General features: G+C 34.4%; 2 protein-coding genes across 12 annotated transcripts in view; both read left to right on the top strand.

Moving 5' to 3' along the window:
* Window positions 1-24,060, top strand: part of LOC128868466 (rho GTPase-activating protein conundrum) — a 65,439-nt gene that overhangs the window by 18,479 nt on the left and 22,900 nt on the right. For 8 of the 11 annotated variants that reach the window (XM_054110580.1, XM_054110577.1, XM_054110576.1 and 5 more), the window contains one exon: window positions 22,268-22,305. The exons of the other annotated variants lie outside the window; for them this stretch is intronic. The gene's annotated coding sequence lies outside the window, so the exon portion shown is untranslated. The remainder of the gene's footprint in view (window positions 1-22,267; window positions 22,306-24,060) is intronic. 11 annotated transcript variants of the gene reach the window in all.
* LOC128868467 (uncharacterized) lies at window positions 1,915-4,905 on the top strand. The gene is made up of 2 exons (XM_054110588.1): window positions 1,915-3,067; window positions 3,368-4,905. Exon 2 carries the CDS (start codon window positions 3,902-3,904, stop codon window positions 4,532-4,534), a length of 633 nt encoding a protein of 210 aa, XP_053966563.1. The 5' UTR covers window positions 1,915-3,067; window positions 3,368-3,901; the 3' UTR covers window positions 4,535-4,905.

Here is a 24,060-nt window from a genome sequence, read left to right as displayed (position 1 = left end):
AGCAGGGTGGATTCTATGGTAAGAACTACAAAGACATAATTGCGATGATTCTAACATCGAAGGAAACCCGCAAAATCGTTAGGGTGGCATCGAACTCCGCCCTGCCAACAGCAAAAATTAAAGAAATGGCAAATGTTGTAACCAGCAAATCTATCGTTCGAAGGACTATTCCAAGAGTGCTACATTTGAAGCATATAAAATTACAAAAAACCACCTTTGAGTAATTTTCACAAAGAGCGCCGCTTCGATTGGGCAAGGGACCACATGGCTTGGGGTTCTGTTACAAATAACGATCCCGGTGAATGGAAAAAGTAGCATTTAATGACAAAAAGAAGTTTAGTCTGGATGGGCCGAATGGATACAATTACTATTTTCATGACTTAAGAGAGAAGGAAATGTACTTCAGATGACATCACAGCCGTGCAAGTCATGGCGAAAATATGAATTGAAAATTATACACAACAAAATGACGGGAAACAGCTTTAAAGCTCTGTTGGAATCATCTTTTCCCGAGGATCGTGAAACATTTGCACCTATTAATTGGGTATTTCAACAGCATAATGCACCTGTACACACTTCAAGTCTTGAAACTTTAGCATCAACGTATTTACGAAGTAATTTATAAGCAAGGTGGCAGCGCAAACTATTCAGTTTTAAATGATAAATGTAAAACAAAAACAAACTTTCCTATAATACTTATTATTTTTCTTATTTGGTTAGTGCCTCTGTTCAAGTGAAACAATAAATTAAACTCTATAGCAAACCGCTTTTTAAAAACCTCGAAGAGTTGGCTGGCATAGACGTAAATAACTAATTGGTAGCTAGGATTTGGCAACAAAATGTTACGGAAGCACGAATTGGATTCGGGAGCAGCTAAAAAATGGCAACTTTTTTTAAAATAACTTTTTTCTGATGACTTTTTGCATTTTATTCCATGAAAATTCCATTGCCCAAGACCGTTTGCAAAAAAAAATTGGAAAGAATCAACTGCAATTTGACAAATTGCCCTTGTATGAAAAACAAAAAACGCAAGAGCCGTCATGAAAATTTCCTTTTTAAGGGGACAGATACCTGTAAACGGCCAAATTTTCTCTGATTTTCATTAAAAGTATTTAAAATGAAGAAGTCAATATATTTTTTTCAAAATTGGCATGCATACTGTTTATTTATTCATTAAAATAATATAAATTTTTTTTTTATTTTTATTTTAATAATTTAAAATGGCGGATGTACACTCAGTTCTTCCAGGAAGGTCACAGCGGGGCTTCTCAATCGGCGGGCACTGTAGCATCGGCGTCAGTGACCTGAATAAAAAAAGCCAAACATTTTTTTGTTTATTAATGTCACAATAAATAGAAAAACAAATTCGCGGAATGAAAGTAATATCATAAAAAAGATGTGTGCAAAATTTTAGGGAGATCGGTCAATAACTTTTCGAGTTTTCGTTTACGCCAATTCGAAAAATATAGTTTTTAGAAAAACGCGTCTAAAGTCGGCAACGTAACTATACCTCCCCCAGCGCTCGAACGCAAAGAATAGAATATAAAAAATACTTAAATTTATGTTCTAAAAATTGTTTGACATATTCTTAAAGGATTATATTAACATTTTATGCAAAAGAAAAATTTTTTTTTTCGTAATTTTACAGTTATCTAAATTCTATTAAATCATCGCAATTTTTTTAGCCGCCTAAATCTTACACTTTATTAAAACAAAATTGAATGAACTACAAAACTGCGTATAAAAAAATTCAGATACTATTCAAAATTTAGATGCAATTTTTTTGAAATTTTCACAATTTTGCACATAATTTGGCATTCAGTTATGCCCGCTGGTGTAAATATATATATTGTACATATATAAGTACATAATTATATAAGAATATATATGATTGTGTTTATAGATACAAATTTGTAAAGCTATAAACGAATTGCCTTGTACGGTTGTGTGGTAGTTAAAGCCAAATTCCTATTGATCAATTCATCCACTTTTATTTGTCGGCAATTTTTTTTATTTCTTGCTGTTGCATATGCGACATAATTGTAGTAGTATTTTCAATACCAATACCATAAAAATATACACTTCTGCGCATATCTACAGCTGTATAAACCGCCATATCTGCGGTTTACTGACTGGTGTTGCTCAAACCGGTCACCGAAATAATCGATCGTAACTAACCGATCAGCAAAGTCATGATCTACTTTTCTGTAACACACATCGCCACACACATACATTCTCAATTGGCTCATACTCTGCAGAAAAAAAATAGATAATTTGACGTAAGGACTAGTTCGATAACTTATGAATATGCCATTGTTTTCAAACTAGTACAAAATGGATGCACACTGCAAATGGTCAAACACCTATCAAAGAGTGAATGTGAGAGTCACATGCATATACATGCATATTAGGTATGTAGGTAGTGTATATTTCTTAATCATATTTATTTTGTTGTTATTAGAAATATTTGCTGATTGTGATACATATTTTCACGGCTATCGCAACAAATGGGCCAGTTCTGCGCTAATCAGGAAACAGTTCGATTTCTTGGAGAGTATAAATAATAAATCAATACTAATGCACCCAGCCGGTTGAAATAAATAAACGAGCAATAAATGCTAATATAAAAAGGATTGCAAAAAAAAAACAAAAACACGCATCGGGTCAATTAGAAAAAGTGATACGAATAAACAACAAAAAGCGGCAACTCGGAATGCGACATAACAACAGCAACTACAAATGAGCCAATTTATGAAGGACCTTGACAAGTATTTCTGTTGCTACAGTATTTAGTATTTCCTTTTGTTATTTTCACATCACGACTGATTATTTAATAAAAAAATAGCTTTAACGTATATGAGAGCAGATATTGGTTACACACACACACATACACAAAGTAGGTGTGTTGATTTTTCGCAGCTGGCTTCTGAAATGTGCACAATAGGTTAAGAAAAGTCTGTTAATTGCTGATTTACATGGGCAACGGTTTTTGATATTTTTAGTGGGAATGTGCGATACGATACCCACCGACTGTATCAGAGGAAAGGAGTGCGAAAAAATAAATGAAGTAATACTTAGAGTTTCTAATTGGCATACATTTGCATGTGCAAATAAATAAAGTCTGGCGCGCATTTTAAAAGTTTATTTGGCATGCAAATATCAATTATTATTATTAATTTTCTAATTAAAGTTGAAAAAGTATATAGAATATGTTCATATTAACTACAAAAGAGACACTTAGTAGGTGTTTCATGTTTCAGCAAACCTTTTTTGTGGTTGTATTTCAGTGCAATTTTCAGTTACTTGGAAAATTGTTAAATTATCAAATAATTCAAGTATTAATATTCAACATTTCCATTTTTTAAAGAAAAGTGCGAGTGCTTTGGTATTTGTAATTGTGAATCTGGAAATAACCAGTTTCTTGCTCTTTGAGTAGTGGCAAAGTGAGTGTTGGTAAGTGGAATAATACATAAATGGATCCAAGTAATTGCTTACACGCACTCTTTTTTGCATGAGAATCATCGATATCGATAACTTTGGTTTGATAGCTGAGAATAGCAAACTATTTTGACATTTCTGTTCAGTAAGGCTTGGAAAGTCATCATGAATTGTTCAACGCCAGAACAACGTTTCCAAATGGAAATGTGGAAATTTATTTTGAAAAAAAAAAACAAAAAAAACAAATCTGTTCGCGAAGCTCATAGAGTGAAGTGTTGAAGAAGATACCGAAATGACGATTCGTTCTCAACTTGTTGGCCTTTGCCCTTCGACTATGTGGAAATTTTTACATAAGGATTTGGGCTAAGGTGCCTATATTCAGGGTCCGGTAGGGTCCAGAGTATTGTTTACAAGCGCGCGGAAGCATTTTGCCGAGAGTGAAGGCGAAAAAAGAAAATCGGTAATGCATTTCAAACGTAATAGTGTGATTGCATTATATTTGGCTGATAAATCACGAACAGCGATTGTTCGTGAGCTCGAACACCTTAAAGTAAATAAAGTTTTAATTTATCGCACCGTTACTCGTTACAGTGGTACTGGTAGCATAGCGAATCGTCATGGAGGTCGTAATCAAAAGACTGCAACGTCACGTGAAATGGTTCAAAAAGCGAAGAAGCGACTTGAGCAAAATCCCCAACGAAGAGCCAATCAAATGGCGAAAGAACTGAAACTATCTGACTTTAGCATCAGCCGTATACTAAAAAATGATCTCAAAGTCAAAACTTACGACTTCCAAAAGTCGCATGATCTCACACCAAAGCAGCAACAAGTCAGACTTGTGAGAGCGAAGGAGTTGCCTCGCTTGACCGAAAGCGGTCAATTTCCGAACACTGTGTTTTCTGACGAGACAACTTTTCAAATTGAGCAATTCGTAAACTCTCAAAACGATAGGGTTTATTTGACCGACCGTACATACTTGAATTTGAGTCATCGATTGGCCACCAGGAGACAGCGCCCGCCACCGGTAATGGTTTGGGCACTGTGTCCGCAGATGGGCGCTCTCCATTCGTTTTCTTCAAGCCTGGCGTCAAGGTAAATGCGAAATATTATCGGAAAAGTGTTCTGGAGGTTGCTTTGAAGACGTGGGCAGACAAAAATTTCGGTGGTAGACCATGGACGTTTCAACAGGACTTGGCACCGTCTCACAAAGCTCGAGTGAACTAAGAATGGCTAAAAAACAACGTTCGGAACTTCATAACGCTCTCAAATTCACCAGATACGAATCCGATGAATTATTCTATTTGTGCCATTTTGGAGAGCAAGGTCCGAACTAAAAGATTCACTAGTCTCGAGGCAGTGAAAAAAGCCATTGTCCGCGAGTGGGCCAAAATAACTGCAAGTCACATTCGGGCAGCTTACCATTCGTTTCTGGAACGGCTCAAGGCCATAGTCAAGGCAAAAGGTGGTTATATCGAGCAAAAGTAAATTTATTCTTAATTTTGTGTTATTTTTACAAATTTTTTGCTTTGAATTGAATAAAAGTAATTTTCCAAATTAAATTTAGGGCCTTTTTAATTACACTTCGAGTGCCGGACCCTGTATTTGTGAAATTCAACGAAATATTAGGTCCAACTTCGTATTTGCAAACTTTGTTAATGCAATTTTTCTAAAAAATTTTTACAAACTGCGTTAAATATTAATTTTTAATTTTTATACTTATATGACCCTGATTTCTGTTATACAATTTTTTGTTTTTCGTTATAGAATTTATTTAAATATAAGTTCAGTGAGAGGATAGCAGAATATTAGTTTTGGAAGAAAGAAATCCAATATTTTCTGTAGTGATTGATATCTCGTAAAGGGTCTATAAAACAATTTCATGCTCCTTGTTAAGGTGACATTTCACACTAAAAAAAATCTTTCTTTTTCTCCAACCTAACATTTTAAAATAATAATAAAAACTTTCTAATCACATCGTAGATTAGAAATGGATTTTTGGGAAAATCTAAAATTAAATTTTTTGGCACTTCTATTTTCGTGCTCGCTACTGTATACTTGAATTTAACGTCAATACCGAAATCCTACTATGCTTTTTAATTATGTCTCCAATTCGTTATCGTCAAACGTTTATGTAATCAATATCAAATTTAGGGTTTTACGATATGATTATGAGCAAACAATAATTAATTCTTGAAATACTTCTAACTTTAAAGCAGAATTCCTCTACAAAAAAATTGTGTCATAAAAGGCGATAAAAATACGACGGAGTTAAAACTCTCCAGTTATGGTACAAATTACACAATTAAGTAAAGAAAGATATTATTTTCGTTTAGCGTTCAAATGTAGTAAGAAAGCACTGGAGGCACAGAGCATTGATTGTCATTGCATATTTGTTTTACTTGTTTCGGTGAAAGTTTTTCCTCATAAGCAATGTTTGTATGTATGTAAGTATTATTTTTGTCAAAAATCAGCTTATCGCATACAACATAACAGAAGAAATTGCGCTTTTTCCATTTCCAAGATTATCGAGTTAACGAACACATGTACATATACATACATAAACGTATACAGCGAAAATTTATGACAAGAGAATTTTGCTAAAGAAAGAATTAATTGATATGAGGAATTTGGGTATTGATGGCATACTTTACGCTTTACTGCCGAGCCCTTTATTCACCCAAGCTCCAGTGTTTGTGCATACGTACTGACGATACACACATAGGTGCCAAATTCCAAGATTTTAGCCTTTGCGATCTCGAATGCGGAGATAAAAGCATACAATTTTGTATCCGAAATGGCGTCATTGCAGCGCAGTTTGGTTAGTACGAAATGAATTATTTCTCGTGAATACGAAGAAGCTTAATAATTTTTTATTGTTTTTGTTTTTTCGTGATAGGCAATAAAACCGAAATTCCATGTGTTGTCAGAGGAGACATTGAAGGAAGAATTCCAAGATAAGATAAAAATAAATAAAGCTTAAGGAATGAGCAAATAACGGCGCGCATATAAAAAATTTGCATCATTTCTCAGATTACTGTTGGGATCGCTTTGTTCGGCGACTAGGTTTCGACAGCAGTGTGTGCGGCAAACACACACATACATATGCATGCATGACTTATACACGAATGTATGACACACCCTAAAACGAATAAAATTTGCTTTTTATATCTTTTTTGTATCGGATTTTTAGCAAATTTCTTGGTAGTTTAGTTTCTTTTGATTTATTACAAGCAATCTTACAGTGAGGATCAATGCAACTATCTTTTTAAAAATTTAAAGCAATAGACAAAATCAGTTGCTGGTAATAAATTAACGCGCTAAATAAGGCAAATATTTATATTTATGTATGTAATAATAAAATAATAATTAATAGTTTAATAAAAAATATGGAAATATATATAATGTAAAAATATTAGTTTGGGGAAAAAGAAATTCATTATTTCTGCGGAAAATTGTTGCGCAAATGGCTTAAAACTGTTTTATGGTCGATGCCGGTCAACTTCCATTATTTCTGTGATTTTATCGACTTTTCCATTTTTAACACCCTTTAACTCACACCTGAATGAAACAAACAAAAAGCAGCAATCGAATATTTTTAGTGTGAAATGTCAGCTTGACAACGAGCATAAACTTCAAATTGTCAAATCTATATATCGATCACTATAGCCATCTACAGAGAAAATAAGGGCCCAACTGTCGACCCAACTTTAAACCCAACCTGTCAAAGCAGCACTTTCTGGGGCTTCCGTTAATTGAGTTAGACGAAGACGACAAGTGTCTGCGTAACACAGACAGGGTTTAGAAAGCTGCTACAACAACAACAATAACCGAGAAAATAAGGGATTCCTTTTCCCCAACAGAAAAAGTTTCCTGAATTTGGCTCACTCTGCACTTTGAAGCATTCGTTAATATATTCCTTTAGATCAGCTAAGGCTATAGGAATGTTGTGGTACTCACCCACATTTCTAAAGTATGTGAGAGAATCTCCAAAAAAGGTTTTGGCCTTAATCCACCGCATTCTGTGTTATTAATAATGTACACTTTTATTTGATTTCCCCTCCAGTGATTGTGTCGTTATATATTGACTCTAACGACTTGAGACGAATTCTACTCATACTACAACAATACCATATAACTATAAACAAACAGTTTCCAACTACATAGGTACATCATTTTTCAAAATTTCATCAAAACTCTCCGGTTTTTAACCAGGTGCTAAGCTTTTTCTTCCAAAAAAAAATTAAACAACACCTGCAGAGAAAAAAATCGTCAAAAGTTAACAGTATTTTGTAGTCACTCGAAACTTCCACATTGTTAGACTAAACTTCAATGGGCTATAAAGCCACATATCCAGATCTAAAAATTCTGGTTAAAAAGGTAAACAAAAAAGTATTGCGCATTTTCGAAGAAAATTCAGGTAGTCGATTTTTTAGTTTTTTGTTTTTTTGCTTAAAGCTCTAGTCTGAAGAAATTAAGTCAAGAATGGTAAGTGCTTTAGTTTTTGCCTCAATTTCTGTTACTTATTTTTTCAAAATGTTTTTTACTACAATATATATATGTGCAGGCTTAATAATATAATATATATAATAAAAATGTAATAAACAGCAATTAAAAAAATGTGGCTCGCATCAGTGCCTATCGGTTAATTTCAACTATTTTATTGAATTGCAAAATATTACTACCCCATTTCCCCATTTAAAAATACAAAAGTACGCCACCACCTTCTAATTGCGCCATCGGTTTTTGCAAACAACTTTTGTGTGGACTAAATTATGACAACCGTATTTATGTGGTCCAACACACGAACTGCGCGTAAAGCACTTTACTATATATGGCCAGGTAACTAATTAGGTTCCTTATCTTTTTTAATAAATACTCGTACGTGTATACTATTTTTGTGTATGTATTTGTCAAGTATCTACATAAGGTAATCACATGATAAGGAACGGCCTTCTCAAGAACATTCGGACGATTGCTATATTTTTTATTTTATTCCGCGTTCTGCGTAAGTCGGTAATAAATTTTTGTGTACGTTGCCATTTATGTGTGTGTATGCTAGTGTGTTCATGCCCATTTACATATTCGTACATACATACTTGGGCGTCGGTGTCTTATCCGGTGCTTTCGTAGGAGTGTTTTGTAGTAGGAGTAGGCTTAGCAAATTAAAATTTTGCTATCAGACTTCAATGCTTCGCCTTTGCTAAATATTTTATAAGAATTTTATTGTTTCTATACATTAAGAGGGAGCGACAGTATATGGAGATTTTTTATATAATTTTTTTATGACAGCAATGAAATGCTGCTTTTATAAGAGGTTATAAACATTACAAATTATAAAATCTTTAGAATAACGTTTTGAGATGATTTTACAAGCTAAATAAATTTGGTAAAAGAAACAAAAATATAAAACAACTATCAACCCCTTGCGGTTGAAATTAATTTCCAAAAGGCGGTGACTGCATCGTATAAACCAACTTATAACAAGCTCTCTTGCTTGGAAAAATTTCTCTTGCTTGAAATAATTTATATGAAAGCTTTTAGCAGAGTGTGTTTAACAAAAGCATCTTGTCACATTATTTAAATGAATATAATTAAATAAAATTAATAATAACAATAAAGAATTTTATTGTTAGTTTTGTACGTGCGATATATTTGAAAACAATCAGGAATGTGCAGTGTAAGACTGGGTTTTTTCTGTTTCGCGCATACCTAACATCTTCGTTGAGGCTTCGGTTTATGTAGAAGGAAATTTTTCTTCGGAAATGTTCCAACTGTTTCGCCTAAAAACTCAATGGTATGTTATCTAAAGAAGTCCGCGTGTTGGGTATTCAGGAATATTAACATCTTGTAGAATTTCTTCTCCAATGTCCAGTCAAAATTTGGAAAATGAATAATTTTTAGAATTGGAATTTGTTTTGATTTTCATATTTGAATTTTAGCAACCTACTTTTTTACAGTTAATTCAGCAGGCGTATATTGCACAACATTGCCAGTCTAGAGCAGATAACAAGTCGACGTGTATTGTACGTTATTTCAGCGCAAGAAGTTAATAAACTTCATAAACTTCAACTTCAACTTGTTTTTAACTACAGTGCTAAAATGAAATAATAATAATTTAAACAGTAACAACAATTTTATTAATAAAAATAATTTAATGAAGAATAGCATCTGCAACCTAAAGTAACCTAATCTACGTCTTCGAGGTCTACGTGGAATCCAGCGGGATGCACTTTGCTCTTGGAATGTAAGCATCTGTGTTTCAACTGGAGGTGTATGCTGTTCAAGAAGCAATGAACTTTGTTGTGGAAAACAGGTTAGTCGAGTCCTGTAAATCCAGGCTGAACTATGTCGGCAGACATAATAGCCTGATGCTGACATGGGTGAGGGACATGGGGGTATCGTGGGTAACGAGACCTCTGACTCCTTAGCTAGGAAGGGCTCTGAGGCCAAGTTTTTCTGGCTCCGGGCCGACCCGTTCTGCCACTCCCTTCTGCAGCCATCAAAGCCACGGTTTGCAAACGGGTTACTCTAACCCGCAAGCGAGCTTGGCAGGCTGAGAGAGGCTGCAGATGGCCAAAACTGATGTTATCTGTCATGTTCGACCGACTGTCACAATTCCTCCTGTCACTAAGCAGAGAGTCCTGTAGGAGGCTGGTTGGACTGATAAAGGGCCACTTTCTATAGGCAAAGGACATGAAAAAGGTGGGCATCTCAGACAGTGCACTGTGCCCAGCATGTGGAGAGAAGCATGAGACAGCGGACCATTTTCTGTGCGTCTGTCCAGCCTTCGCTCGAATCAGGCTTGAGATCTTTGGCACCGATGTGTTAGGAAGCGACCACCTTGACTCCTTGGCACCACAAGATCTACTCAGATTTCTTCGGAGGTCGAGTAGATTTTAAGAAAATTAAAAAGGGAATCCGAGTGCAGTACAATGGACTTAATTGTGTCTGAGTGCTGTACTTGCTAGTCTGATGGGACAAGATACGATGAGTTAAGTAATATTTTCATCCTTACTTCTGGGTTGGGAAGCCAACTTTTAGCAGACCTGGCAGAAGCAATTAAAACAAAATTTCACTCGACTCTAATATACATATTTACTGCTATATGTTTATGTACGTTTATACCTACGAATTTCTTAAAATAAATTTTCAGGAGACGTGATAGGACTCCTTAGTATGTAATATTTTCATGAATATGCTAAGTGGCGCAAAATTAAACATAAAATTTTGTTTTTGAGTAACTTTTTTGCTACAATTTTTTGATAAATTTTAACAATTTATTCGATTTTATTTTATTTTAATGATTTTTTCTGAAAATATAGTTAATTTTGTCACAAAAACCACACAAATCCACGTTACAAACTTTATGCAAATTTAAAAAAAAAGATCAACAATTTTCATCAAACTTTCACACTTTTCAATTCGAATTTTTAGAAAAATTTCGGGTGTGTAATTTTATGACCCATTGAATTTTAGTATAATGAAATGTAAGTTTCAAGCTTACACCTCATTATATTAAAATTAAAACGGTTTTAAAACTTTATATCCAGAAGTTTTCTGAAGATTCTGTTTAAAAATCTTAAAAATTGTGGTCAATATTTTTTGATATTTGTTAAACTTTCTGTGAATTTCTTACAAAGATTGCAACTTTGATTTAAGAAATACAATAAAAATTAGCATTAAAAATGTTACGAACATTGTAAGAAGATAGAGCGACTTAATTAATGTGAATATGTTGTACCAAGTACATATCGCTCATATGCTGCAAGAGTGTCATAATCCAAAAAACCTAAATGTCGAGAAAGGTTGCTTCAAAGCATTCGATTTACTATGCCGCAGTAAGTAAAAGTGAAAACATATTTTCATCTAATGAGATACTGTTAATTGATATCAGCATGGATTTTTATATAGTACAGCATAAAAATAAAAGCTTGTGGCCATTTCTGCATTGTTATCTAAAAATTGTTTTCTTTTTTTCGGGGGGATTATGACACTCTTGCAGCAAATTAGCGATTTGTATTTATTTATGTACGTGCACAGTGAGTTTTCGATTTCTTTGTTGATTTCCCCTGTTACGTTTTCATTTTCTTGAAGGTGAGTGTGAAGAAATTATTGCTTACACAACTCTCACATTTTTGTAAGTAACTTACGACTATAATTTTTTATGCGTGCAACATAGATGAACTTATATGTATATGTACATGTTTTTATTCAGCTACATAAATTGTCATTTAAATTGTCGAAATTTAGATGCCTCAGCACAGCAGCGCAGCTTGATTAACTTTTAACTGATGCGCGGCCTTGACTTTAACACACTACATTGCCGAAGAAAGTCAATCGTCGATGTGTTAAATACGAAGCGCTCGTTCGGTGTTGGATGCCATTTACTTTACATTGACATCCACATAATTGACCATATTTGAATCGTTGTTGCTCCATTTGAGCTCTTTGACACTGCTTTGGCTTTGAAAGGGTTTAATAAACTGCCATGCACATATGCATTTGTGTGTGTGTGTGTGTGTGTGTGTGTGTGTGTGTGTGTAGATGTGTATGAAAGAGTTTCACTTTTCAATTTTTCAACAATACAATTAAATTTATAGTTTTACACAAAGAAAGCAAGCAACGGAATCCCGCAAACAAAAATCAATTGACAAACAAAACAGCCTTGCAAAAATTGCATATTTTCAGTTTTCACGTTGTTTGCGTATTCATTGATCAATAGAAAAAACTGGAGATGCATTTAAGAACGAAGACGTAATAAAATAAAGCGTAATAAAATAAAATAAAACATAATAAAATATTAAAAAATAAAGTAAAAAAAACCCAAGAAATAAAAAAAATAAAGTGAGTTTGAGAGAAATACCTACATTAAAATCGCAAAATGTATTCAGTGTTACAAGAATACATCAAAACCAAGCGCGCTGTTCCCACGAGTAGCAAATTATACAATCCACTCAAAGTGTAAGATAGTCTGATCACACTCGTATGCTATGTATCATATGAGCTATGAGCAAACTATGCAAGTTAAGTTTATGTTTTTTTTTGCAAGCAAGAAAAAATTGAAAAATTGCAAATCGCCAAAAGTACGAATGAGCTTTAAAAAATAACAAAAAGTCAAAATCATACAAACCAAACTTGTTTTTATCGCGTAGTTTGCAATATGTATATACATACAAACATACATATATGCATACCTATCTACATACATACATACTTGTACACACACACTTTTACAACAAACGACATTAATCGGCATATTTAATTAGTTTGTTGGAGCTTAAATTTCAGAGAAGTAGTAGTAGCCTACAAAGCGGTGTAGTGAGTGAGCAGGGGTGGGGGTCAGGTGAACGATGGAAAACCTGTTTGGCAAAATGCTTAGCGTTGCTTATAGCACGAATGACAGACGGTTGATGGCTGATACGAGTAGCTGACGGCTGCTGGTTAACAACTAGTGACTAGTTCGAGCACTAAAAAATGAACGACACAAAGAGGCTGATGAATCATCAGTGTACTCGATGGTTTATTGTTTGATAGGCCACCGACAGACTTGTTTGGTAACTAGTTTAGCTCTTTTCAGTTTCAAGTTCAGTGAAACTTGTCAAAGGATTCGATTGTTAAAAGAATCAACAACAAGTGTTTCCGTAGTGTGTTATTGCAGGCGACAGTTTGTGATGATATAAGCAGCGTAATTTTATTCATTAATATCTATCTACAAGTTGGCTGTATAAGCATAGGATCCTTGAATATTGAGTTGGTGTCCGAACTTCACTTGTTAACAAGTCAACAATGCCCGTAGAAATCGTATATTCGCCGATTTAACACAATGCATTGCGGGTTAGTTCTCCAACTGCTAGTAGGTACGAATTCTAACCTGTTCCTCGGATTGTGAACGCATGAAAACCAAAAAAGCTTGTGTGTTTATATTTTATTTATCAAGTTCTATTTGTAAACATATACAATTTTAAACATTTTTTTGCAAACCTATTAAGTTTTAACTCTTTTACAAGGTGGCGCAAAATTAATCACTTTATCGGAAGACTTATATTTTTTGCAAATGCCGTTGAACATTATCATATTTGACACTTGTGACCTAGACAGCTCTTGTATACAAACAACCAAGCAACGGAGCGCGCAAAGGTCAAAATAAAGATTTCGATCACTAAAAATCATGTTTTTCTTACAATATTTAGTAAAAAAGTTAATTTTTGAAAAAAGTAATTTTAAAAACTATTTTTTTTTTATAAAAAAATGCATTTTTGGAGTTACTTTCAAGTCAGTCTAGCTCACATACATAAACATTTTGGCGAATATCTTAAAATCTAATAACTTTTATAATTGAGATGGAAGGTTAGGTTAGGTTAGCCAGGTTGCTTGTTTAAGGCAAGACATTTGGTGGCCCTAAGGCCTATTGTGATACATGCATTTGATTTTCACCCCCTAACTAAGTTGCTTCAAACACTTAAATTTGTTTAATAAGGTAACTAGTCGCTCCAGTGAGACATATTGCAAATTTCCTAGGTCTTCAAAGAAGCAATCGCCTAGATATTTAGTACGGCTTTTTTGAAGTGCAAGGCATTCACAGAGGAGGCGGTGTACCGACTCAATTTCGTCTTCATCTTCCCAACTGCTGCGAAATTCATTATGAGGTACACTGGCTAGGGTGCCAATAGCGCAGTGACCCGTTATAATACCTGTGAGGACGCTGGTAGTTGATCTGTTGAATCCAAGCAGACATTTTGTTTTGCCCAGAGCGCTTAGGAGATCCTGCACTTAGTAGTCAGAGATCTAGTAGTCCGCAATTAAGCTCAGGCCAATCGCAGTGCATAATTCGTTTAGGGGAACGCTAATATCCTCGCCCACTCGCTGAAAGTCAAGCTCAAGATTTCTATACTGAATCACATTTTTTACACTATAGTAAAAAATTATTGGTTTATATAAGTGGAGAATATGACATTTTGACACCATTTTTATTTGGTCGATTTAAAATGGCTTAAGAGCCCCTGTAGTTTTTGCCATTGACGTAGCTGTTGCTGTCAGCGTTACAGTTCAGTTTCTCAATACCAACTCCAGCAGAGTGTTGAGAAACTTTGCGATATATAGTTTTACAGTAAATACTTTTAAAACCGAAATAATGATATTCTATTCACGTTTTTAAAGAAATATTGCTAGTAGGCTTCTTAAAATGTTTCTGAATTAGTTGAATTCCTATGCCGAAAATTTACATAATTCATTCCAATTTTGTTTTTGTCAATTTTTTGTTTGTTTATATACTCCACTTGTCTAGTTCACAAGTGTCAAATATGAATGACGTACGACACCATTTGCCAAAATTGTAAATCTTTCGATAGGCTAATTAGTTTTGTGTCACCCTGTATATGTTGCCATTGCTCTTTAATCAATTTTACATGTAATTTAATATTTTTTTATCATCAGTTAAAAATAACCCAGTTTTTCAAAAAAAAAAATTTTTTAATGTTTGGTACCATATTTGTATCAAAAATAGGTTTCGCTGTGGCGTCTTAATGTGAGCGAATTGTACATAATAAAAAATTTAAAGCGTTAGAAACTCTAATTAATATTGTAATACATATCACCAAACGAACGTAAATAGTGTACGAATAACTATTTGGAGTATCTAAAATTTCAATTCAGCTGGAAATACCGTAAGTTGCATGCCACACGCGCCAACAATAAAAGTTCCAATTAAATGCTGCACGCTGTCTGCCGCAAGTTGGTCAAGAGCGTACAACTTATCATGAACACACAAACACCCATACACACACCTTTGCTCACATGCATGTATGTATGTATGTATGTGTTTCTGCATTTATATATTTAAAATGTGTATGATTAATGAGTGTGTTTTTCTCTAATACTTCTCTAAAAATATAAGCGCTGTTATTTATTTACTCGTATTTTTACGCGGGTGGCTGGTTTTATGCTAAAACTTTAATTAACCAAATACTTGCGGAAACTGCAGAAGTTGGCAAGAAGTGAGAAGTCCATTGTGATTTCAAATTCTAGCAAGCTGTTTTCAAGTGCTTACAGTATTTAAACTTGGCGTATGTGCGTACATGCGTACATGCACACGTACGCTTGAAATCGCGAATCACTTGATTTGAAATTTTTTGGAGTGTCGATGGTCGAGGCACCTGCAAAAGTTCTTTAATTTCTAGTTAATTTTCAAAATAGCTACCACCTCTCCATTGACAAAATTATTTTGTAGTTTCTGCCTGATTAACAATTCCGGTCAGGAACACGGCTGACCCAAACCCGAATAACCAAAACAAATCAATTTGGAGAAAAGGAAAGTGTTGAAATTTTGGAGTTAACTGACTTTCCACAATACTTCAAAAATGCGTTTATGTACTGGAAGTATGTATGAACGTGTGTAGGTCTATACTGCCAGCAAATACATCACTGAGTGGATTATTCAAACAAAACTGCTAGGCCGTCGTCAGAAAGCAGTTGAATCCAATGCAGGTTAAACTTTTTAATCACTTCACCTCATTTTTTGATTTTGTTGACAAATAAGTGAATTTTATGAAATAACTTAGCAAAGTCTCTGTTGTAGAGAGCCAAATCAAAAATTATCTCATTTCGATAAGTAAAATTAGGTTAGTTATATAAATTTGCGAAATTGCTAAACTATGTTAGGCCTCTTAGATTTGAAGGCTCAGGGTGGGGCGGGCAATTAATCAAACGAGTGTCAACTAGAAAGTACTTGTAACGGCTTGTGACCAACAATTACAATTAAGCGGAAAAATGTATACCTTGCAAGGCTGAAAGTAGAAAATGGACAGCGGGCAGTTGGCAATTGGCAAAACTTTGGCGATAGCATTAATAATGAAGAAAGTGGGAAGGGCACCCGTAGCACACGGGAGAAAAACAAGGGGTAAATAACACGTAAATAAATGTATGTATGTACCTAAATACATACATATACATACACACATACATATGTTTGCAAACTTTTTTAGCCTCACCTTCTTCGCCTTGCCAACTTTTCCTCATGACTTCCAATTCCGTTGTGTTTTCATGTACTCAAATGTAATTTTAGTTAGGAAAGGTAAAGAAGCGGTCCGCAACTACTTTGCGCTAAAATTTTACTGTTGCACGAATGCAAACTTGAATTGAAGTGCGAAGACGAGCTTGAGTGGTGGCGGCCAATACTTTCTGGGTGACTGGGCCAATAACCAACTGGATGTGGTATTGTTAAGACGACCATTACATAGCCGCATTGCAAAAAAAAGAACGAAAAAGTGTATAACTGCCGTCTCGTCCCGCTGTTGATTTTAAACACAAATGTCTACCTTGCCCAAACCCAAACCCAAACATACACATTTTATTTTCCAAGGTGCATATACATACACACCTGTATGTGTGAGGGTTCGTTTACGGAGCTCACTTGTACAGCCAACAGCGACGGTTTTTGCTAGTCGCGAAGCGTTTGTCTGGCTGTGGCACCTCAAAAAATTGCTAAAGTGCACGGGTATGCAAGTATATGTGTGTATGTATATCGAGGTGTGTGTTAATAGGTTTGCTTTTTTTTATCGATCTTCATTCGACAAAAGACGTTTCTAGCTATTAGGCATGTCGATCCCGGCACACCTTAATATTAATCCCGATTTATTTTAACAGACTAATAGTTAAAAATATTATATTTATATTCATTAATACCTATTTCCAATATGAACTTGATATATGTGTGTATCGCATTATATTCACAACTTTGTGTCGTAAAATAGATATAAAAAAATCCTTTTGAAACTGAAACATAAACATTTGTTTAAATTTAAATAAATTAAAAAAAAAAGTGTTAGGTTTAAGGTGAAATTACAGAATTTGCTTTACTATAAATCGTGGTACGAAAATACCAAAGACGAAAACGGGGGTTTAGTTCTAATTCTAGATTTTGAGCGCATATTTAGAATTTCGAGTATAAAAATTTTTATTACTAGACTAAATTCATAACTTTTCATGTACTTTCCGATAAACTACTAAACGCCAAAAAACAACAATTCCTTTAAAGCACAATTTGGTGGCTTTATACGAGGGTGGCCTTTTATATTTTGCTTCTTTGCAAACACTACTTGTGATGAGTTGCAATTTAATATTTTTATCGAAAAGTTTGGTATTTTTTTGCATAAACTTGCGTCTAATATTTACACTTACGAGCTTTAGTTGAAGAAAAGGGAAATTTACGTGCGATGATTTATTACGATCCTCGACGTGCGCTATGACGACCGGAGGGCATTGATCAACTTATTTCGACTTTCGACTGCCATAGGAATGGCTTTTATGTGGTCTTGTCGTTTGTTCTTCCATTGCCATGTCGCATCTATCTTCTATTAGTGGGTGGCCGTGAACTCGCAGACACGTGATGTTGCAATAGGCCGAAAGATGGGCATTAACGTACCATTTATAAGATGCCAAGTTTTTCTGTGCGAGAAGAGCTTTTTTTGCACTTACTTTTCATTGTGGACGACTGTTGCTCGGCTTATAAATCCACGACTGTCAGCACCAAACGAAACTCAACAATCCCCAACGAATGCACGACATTTTTCCTATATGGAGAAAATACCCAACACCGTGAGGGGAAAAATTATCAAAAATCAACTCTCCTAGTCGCTCCGAATTTACACTTTATTATACAAAAGTTTATGTGGGATAAAATTGGGTACTAAATTTTTTTGAAATTCTGATTAGAAAGTTTAAAATTTTGTTGTTGGATGGAATAAATGAAATTAAAATAGTAAATAAATAAGTAGTAAAAACTTGGCAATAAGTGTTGCTTTTATAGCTTTGCAATCGAACCCACAAAATACTTAGTTTTTTCAATGAATTTAATTATAATAATTACATAATTAATTACCTTATGCTTATGATATTAATATAGCTATGAAAGTATGAAATCTTCAGGTTGAAATTGGGTTTAAACATAAGCTATTATTTAACAAATAAAGAAAAAAAACAGCTTTGAATCACTGAAATTTTAAATTAATTTTGCTGATTTTCATTAGAGCTTCAAGGCCATTTATTTTTTTGAAGTATGGAAAGCAACAACAGCAGTAGAAACTAAAGTTACTATCCAAAATTTAAATACAAAAACAAGCTCAAGGTAGTCGGTTAGGAATTTTCGCCATCAATTAGTACAGTAGAAAGTTGGGTTGCTGAATTTAAACGTGGTCGTACATGTCTTGCAGACAGACGCTCCCCGTCAAGGATGTCCAAAAACAGCAACAACGCCAAAAATCGTAGAAAAAATACAGGAAATCGTTTTGGAAAACCGTCGAGTGATAGAAAGAGATTAATTAAAAGTCCTAGGCATCTCATTGGGCAGTGTAAGCAATATTTTAACTGAAGTATTGGGTTTCAGAAAGCTATGTGCTCAATGGGTGCGGCATTTTCCAACAATGGAAAAAAACACATTCGAATGCGACTTTCTCTGCAACATTTAGAGCATTTTGGAAAGGATTAAGTTGATTTTGTACGTCGATTCATCACTAGGGATGAGACTTGGATCTATCACCATGATTCTAAATGAAAACAGGAAACTAAAGAGAGGTGTGAATCTGGTTCTTCGGCTCCGAAATGATTTTTCGTCCAGAAAACGGCAGAGAAGTTTTTTGTATTGCGAAAGGAATTTTGTTTGTGGATTACTTACAAATTGGTAAAACAATTAATTCTGAATTTTATTGGAATCTTCTATACGAGCTGAAGGAAAATAATCGTGAAAAAATACCAGTTTGCAAAGAAAATACTTTTTTTTTTTCATCACGACAATGCACCGCGGCAACAGAGCATTTTGACAATGGTTAAAATCCATGAATTAAAGTTGGAATTGTTGGAGCATCCACCGTATTCACCAAATGTGGCTCCTAGCGACCTCCATCTGTTTCCAGACCTGAAAAAAGCATGCGTGCAAAGCGTTTTTGCTCAAGTGATGAGGTCATAACAGCTGTGGAAGCGTATTTTGCAGCCCTTCCAGATTCTCACTTCACAGATGGAATTTATAAATTGGAATCTCGTTGAAACAAGTGTATTGATATTCAGGGAAACTATACTGAATAATATGGTGTATTTCAAACCATAAAATGGTGTATTTGCTATCGAAAAACAAACTTATTGAACAACCTAGTACATAACGTTCTTGTAGATATAAAGAAAGACCTATAAATACATACAAACTTATGTGCGTACAAGTCTATTGATCAATCAATGTCGTTGCTGTTATAAATGCGAATAAAATCGCTAACGGTCCTATTGAATTTTTGAATTCCTTAAACTTACCAGGAATGCCAGAACATATGGAAAAACGAAAACTATGGCCTATCTTTACATGTAGGAAACAAAATGAGCATGCATGATAAAGGTATAAATACATGGAGAACGGACAACTGAAATATTAAATATTTGGAAACTATAGCGGGGGTCTAGTTGATTTATAAAAAACGCATTATCAACTAATTTGAATATTTCTAAACGGAATAAGGAGACAAAGAGCGAATTAAAGTGAAAGATAGAAAGCATTGATCACTTCCCAATTTTGTAAATGAATAAATAATGGCTCACAGTTAATTTGTCATTTACAGCGGCATTGTGCATAGAAAAAGTTACGGTATCGAATAGAGAAGAAAAGATGTTCTTAAAAAATTTAAATGCTTAGAACGTGCATACGAGTATTACTCCAGTCAAAAGAGACAAAAAAAATAGCCAACTAGGTAATTTTAGGAGTATGCGAGTTTATGGTTTTATTATGTGAAACCCATCACTGTGAACTTAAATTTGACTTTTCGGGGTCGGGGGTTGTGTCCCGCGGCCGCCATCTTGGAAATAAGGGTGCAACTGGTTTTTGCGATTATCTCGTGAATTTCGAAAGTTACGAAAATTTTGTAAAATACTTTTTTGTAGATAATAATATTATCTACAACTTTCATTCAAAACTTTTTATTGTAAAATTAATAATAAAAAAGTTATAAACAAAATTACGCGAAAAATTAAGGGATTAATTGTTTTAAAGCGTAATAACTTTTTTTTTTATTGATTTTATGGAAAATATACATCAGAGCTTTTTATAGAGCATTGTTTTGTGAACATTTTTGTCTATAAGTTTTTTCCGCTATCTTTATTTAGTCGTATGATTTTGAGCTGCTAAGCGGAGCAACCAATACATTAGCGAAGCGCGTACATGATTACACAGGTCGATAAAATTTAATCAACATTCAGACCCAGAAACCAGACTATATATTTCCAAAGGTTTGTGATGCGCTGAATCCAAATCTGGCCTCAGAATTGCTCTATCAGCTCTGGTTTTCGAGATATCCTATCCTAAAAGTGCAAAAAACACCATTTTTGCCCATATTTGAGGTTATGTAGCCTTGCAGATGTTTTCTTTCACCAAAATTAAAGGATGTCATCTTTAAATACAAGCCTTCTTTTTTCAAATGGCGTTTTGTTTGCCAAATATCATTTTTCTTCGCAGAGATATCGCATTTTGAAATTTTCATGTTTCGAAATTTTCCTACACCTGAAAATCGATTAAGATAACATAGACATGATATAGTCGATTACTAATTTTCTTGAATTGAGTCTTATCTTAAAATTTTGCCTCACACCATAAGTGTGCTGACTCACCACACCCCTACACTATCTAACCTTTGGGTACCGAGTCACACACAGCCCTAACCCCTAGAAACCACCCCTATCATACCGCAAGCAGGTTAACCCACTTAACCGCAAGCAGGCTTACCCACAAACTCCAAATTTACATACTATTAATCCATATATTTCAGGCCCTTAAACCCAAGAAAATTAGTAATCGACTATATCATGTCTATGTTATCTTAATCGATTTTCAGGTGTAGGAAAATTTCGAAACATGAAAATTTCAAAATGCGATATCTCTGCGAAAAAAATGATATTTGAGCAAACAAAACGCCATTTGAAAAAAGAAGGCTTGTATTTAAAGATGCCATCCTTTAATTTTGGTGAAAGAAAACATCTGCAAGGCTACATAACCTCAAATATGGGCAAAAATGGTGTTTTTTGCACATTTAGGTTAGGATATCTCGAAAACCAGAGCTGATAGAGCAATTCCGAGGCCAGATTTGGATTCAGCGCATCATAAACCTTTGGAAATATATAGTCTGGTTTCTGGGTCTGAATGTTGGTTAAATTTTATCGACCTGTGTAATCATGTACGCGCTTCGCTAATGTATTGGTTGCTCCGCTTAGCAGCTCAAAATCATACGACTAAATAAAGATAGCGGAAAAAACTTATAGACAAAAATGTTCACAAAACAATGCTCTATAAAAAGCTCTGATGTATATTTTCCATAAAATCAATAAAAAAAAAAAGTTATTACGCTTTAAAACAATTAATCCCTTAATTTTTCGCGTAATTTTGTTTATAACTTTTTTATTATTAATTTTACAATAAAAAGTTTTGAATGAAAGTTGTAGATAATATTATTATCTACAAAAAAGTATTTTACAAAATTTTCGTAACCTTCGAAATTCACGAGATAATCGCAAAAACCAGTTGCACCCTTATTTCCATGATGGCGGCCGCGGGACACAACCCCCAACCCCGAAAACTCAAACTTAAGTTCACAGTGATGGGCTTTACATAATAAAACCATAAACTCCCATACTCCTAAAATTACAAAGTTAAATCTTCTTTTGACTGGATTATATTAGCACGTCGTTACCACCAAAGAATTCATGAAAAAAAGATTTGGGCGCATATACATATTTTACTTCTTTTATTTCCTTTAAGCTTATCTGCCTCTAAAAAAACACTAATAATTATTTTTTTGCTTTTCAGATAAAAATTGTAACTTTGTAGTCACGAGAATCGATAGGGTGAGTTTGATTGAGGTGTTTTATTTTTCAACTTACATCTATTTTATAATCGCTTAGTTTCTCAATTTTCAACTCTTAACTGTAGCTCTTTTTTTCATATACTCTACATTCGCCTAGTATATTGGACTCTCTTAAGATTTATTTTTATTACTAGTAGTTGATAAGTTTATATGCTACATTTAAAAAAAATAAAAATAAAAATTAAAAGTACTAGGTCAATACGACGAAAATTACCTTTAAGACATGTACAATAACTTTAACCTTTAAAGGCTAAAGTATTGTAGAGAAAGCAAGTGCCTTTGACACAACAGAATGTAGCATATAAGTCTGGCAATAATGTTTTTGATATCATATGAGTTCCATGATGCCAATTTTGCCAATTTCTGTGGCGTAGATTTTGTATGATGGATTGAAGAAGAGACCCGATTCTTGGTGTTACAAAATAAGGTGATGTCAGATTGCTGTTTGTCACAATTCTGACTTATTCGGAATATTGCCATCTTGAAAATAAAGCTCCAAAAGGGGTACTCAAAGGCCTCTTTGGAATACGCAGCAAACATTGGTGATTTTAGTAACTTCTTTGGGGTGAAAAATAAACTAAATATGCATCATACTTGAGTTTTCAGTACTCAAATATTTCTTTCTACATTATTGCTTGCCTTTTCATGCACTTTGAGAGGTATAATTTTGTGGTGAGTGAATTGAGGTTATGAGCTTTGGTTTTTGGTAGGTAACTGGAGTCATTTTGAATCCACGAATACATTGTACCCAAGAGAGATCCATTAGCAGGTTTGACGAATCTGATATGGTGTAAAACAAAATGGTGCGAGCAACTTTAGTTGTCACCAAGGATGATAGATTTACGAGTTTTGTTATTTCACAATGGTGAAAAAAAATTGTGAGGAGAAAATCGGCTGCTACGTCACAAAGGAGATTCTCCAGCCAAATTCTGCACAATCATTTCACACATATTCACACTCTCGTGCACTTAGTCGTTGTTCAGACGGCAGGCAAAAAAATGACACTAGGCCCCTTCTTTTCGCCAAGCCTTAGCAAAACTTGTAAAATCGTGAGTTATATCAGTTTTATGAGGTGTAACTATACTCGCTGGCGGCAAATCTTACTTAGTCACGCGGCAAAATAACGAATAGAAGAGGCCTATTGGGTTGATTTTTTCATATATCACCAACACAATCTCAGTTTTTTTGTAAAGACATCCCTCGTTTCATCAGCCCATCAGCTGATTCTGTTAAATTCGCTCAAAGCCGAATAACGGTATGTTAAAGAACACACCTCTAAAAATCTTTTCACCATGGGTTTCCATGTCACCGGGTACTCAGCAGCCGAACTCCGCCCGCTCATTTCACACGTTTTCATAAACTCGTCCAATCATTCGTTATTCAGACCACAACAAAGCAACATGAGTGGGGACTGTGTTGATTTTTTTTTTTTTTGTACAATATAATATATTACCGGCACATTTTTAGTTTTTTGTAAACGTGACGTCGTGTAAATCAGCCAATTCTCTCAAATTCGCTTCGTGTCGGTTAACGGCCTGATCTTGGCCACACCTTCTGAATTCTTTACACCATATATTTTAGGGAAGCTTGTAATTCACTAAAATACTGTTGTTGCCATAGCGGCTTTAAAATTAATAGGCTCGGTATAAACATCTGTGCTTAACAGGTGGAACTAATGAGAAATGGTAGTCACGCACAAACCCATTCGGCAGCCCCTTAATACGTACATCGATAC

This window comes from Anastrepha ludens, chromosome 6, assembly GCF_028408465.1.
Source record: "Anastrepha ludens isolate Willacy chromosome 6, idAnaLude1.1, whole genome shotgun sequence".
Classification (NCBI taxonomy): Eukaryota; Metazoa; Arthropoda; class Insecta; order Diptera; family Tephritidae; genus Anastrepha; species Anastrepha ludens.
The sequence above is the reverse complement of the archived record's forward strand: the minus strand, read 5'-3'. Positions and strand labels throughout refer to the sequence as shown.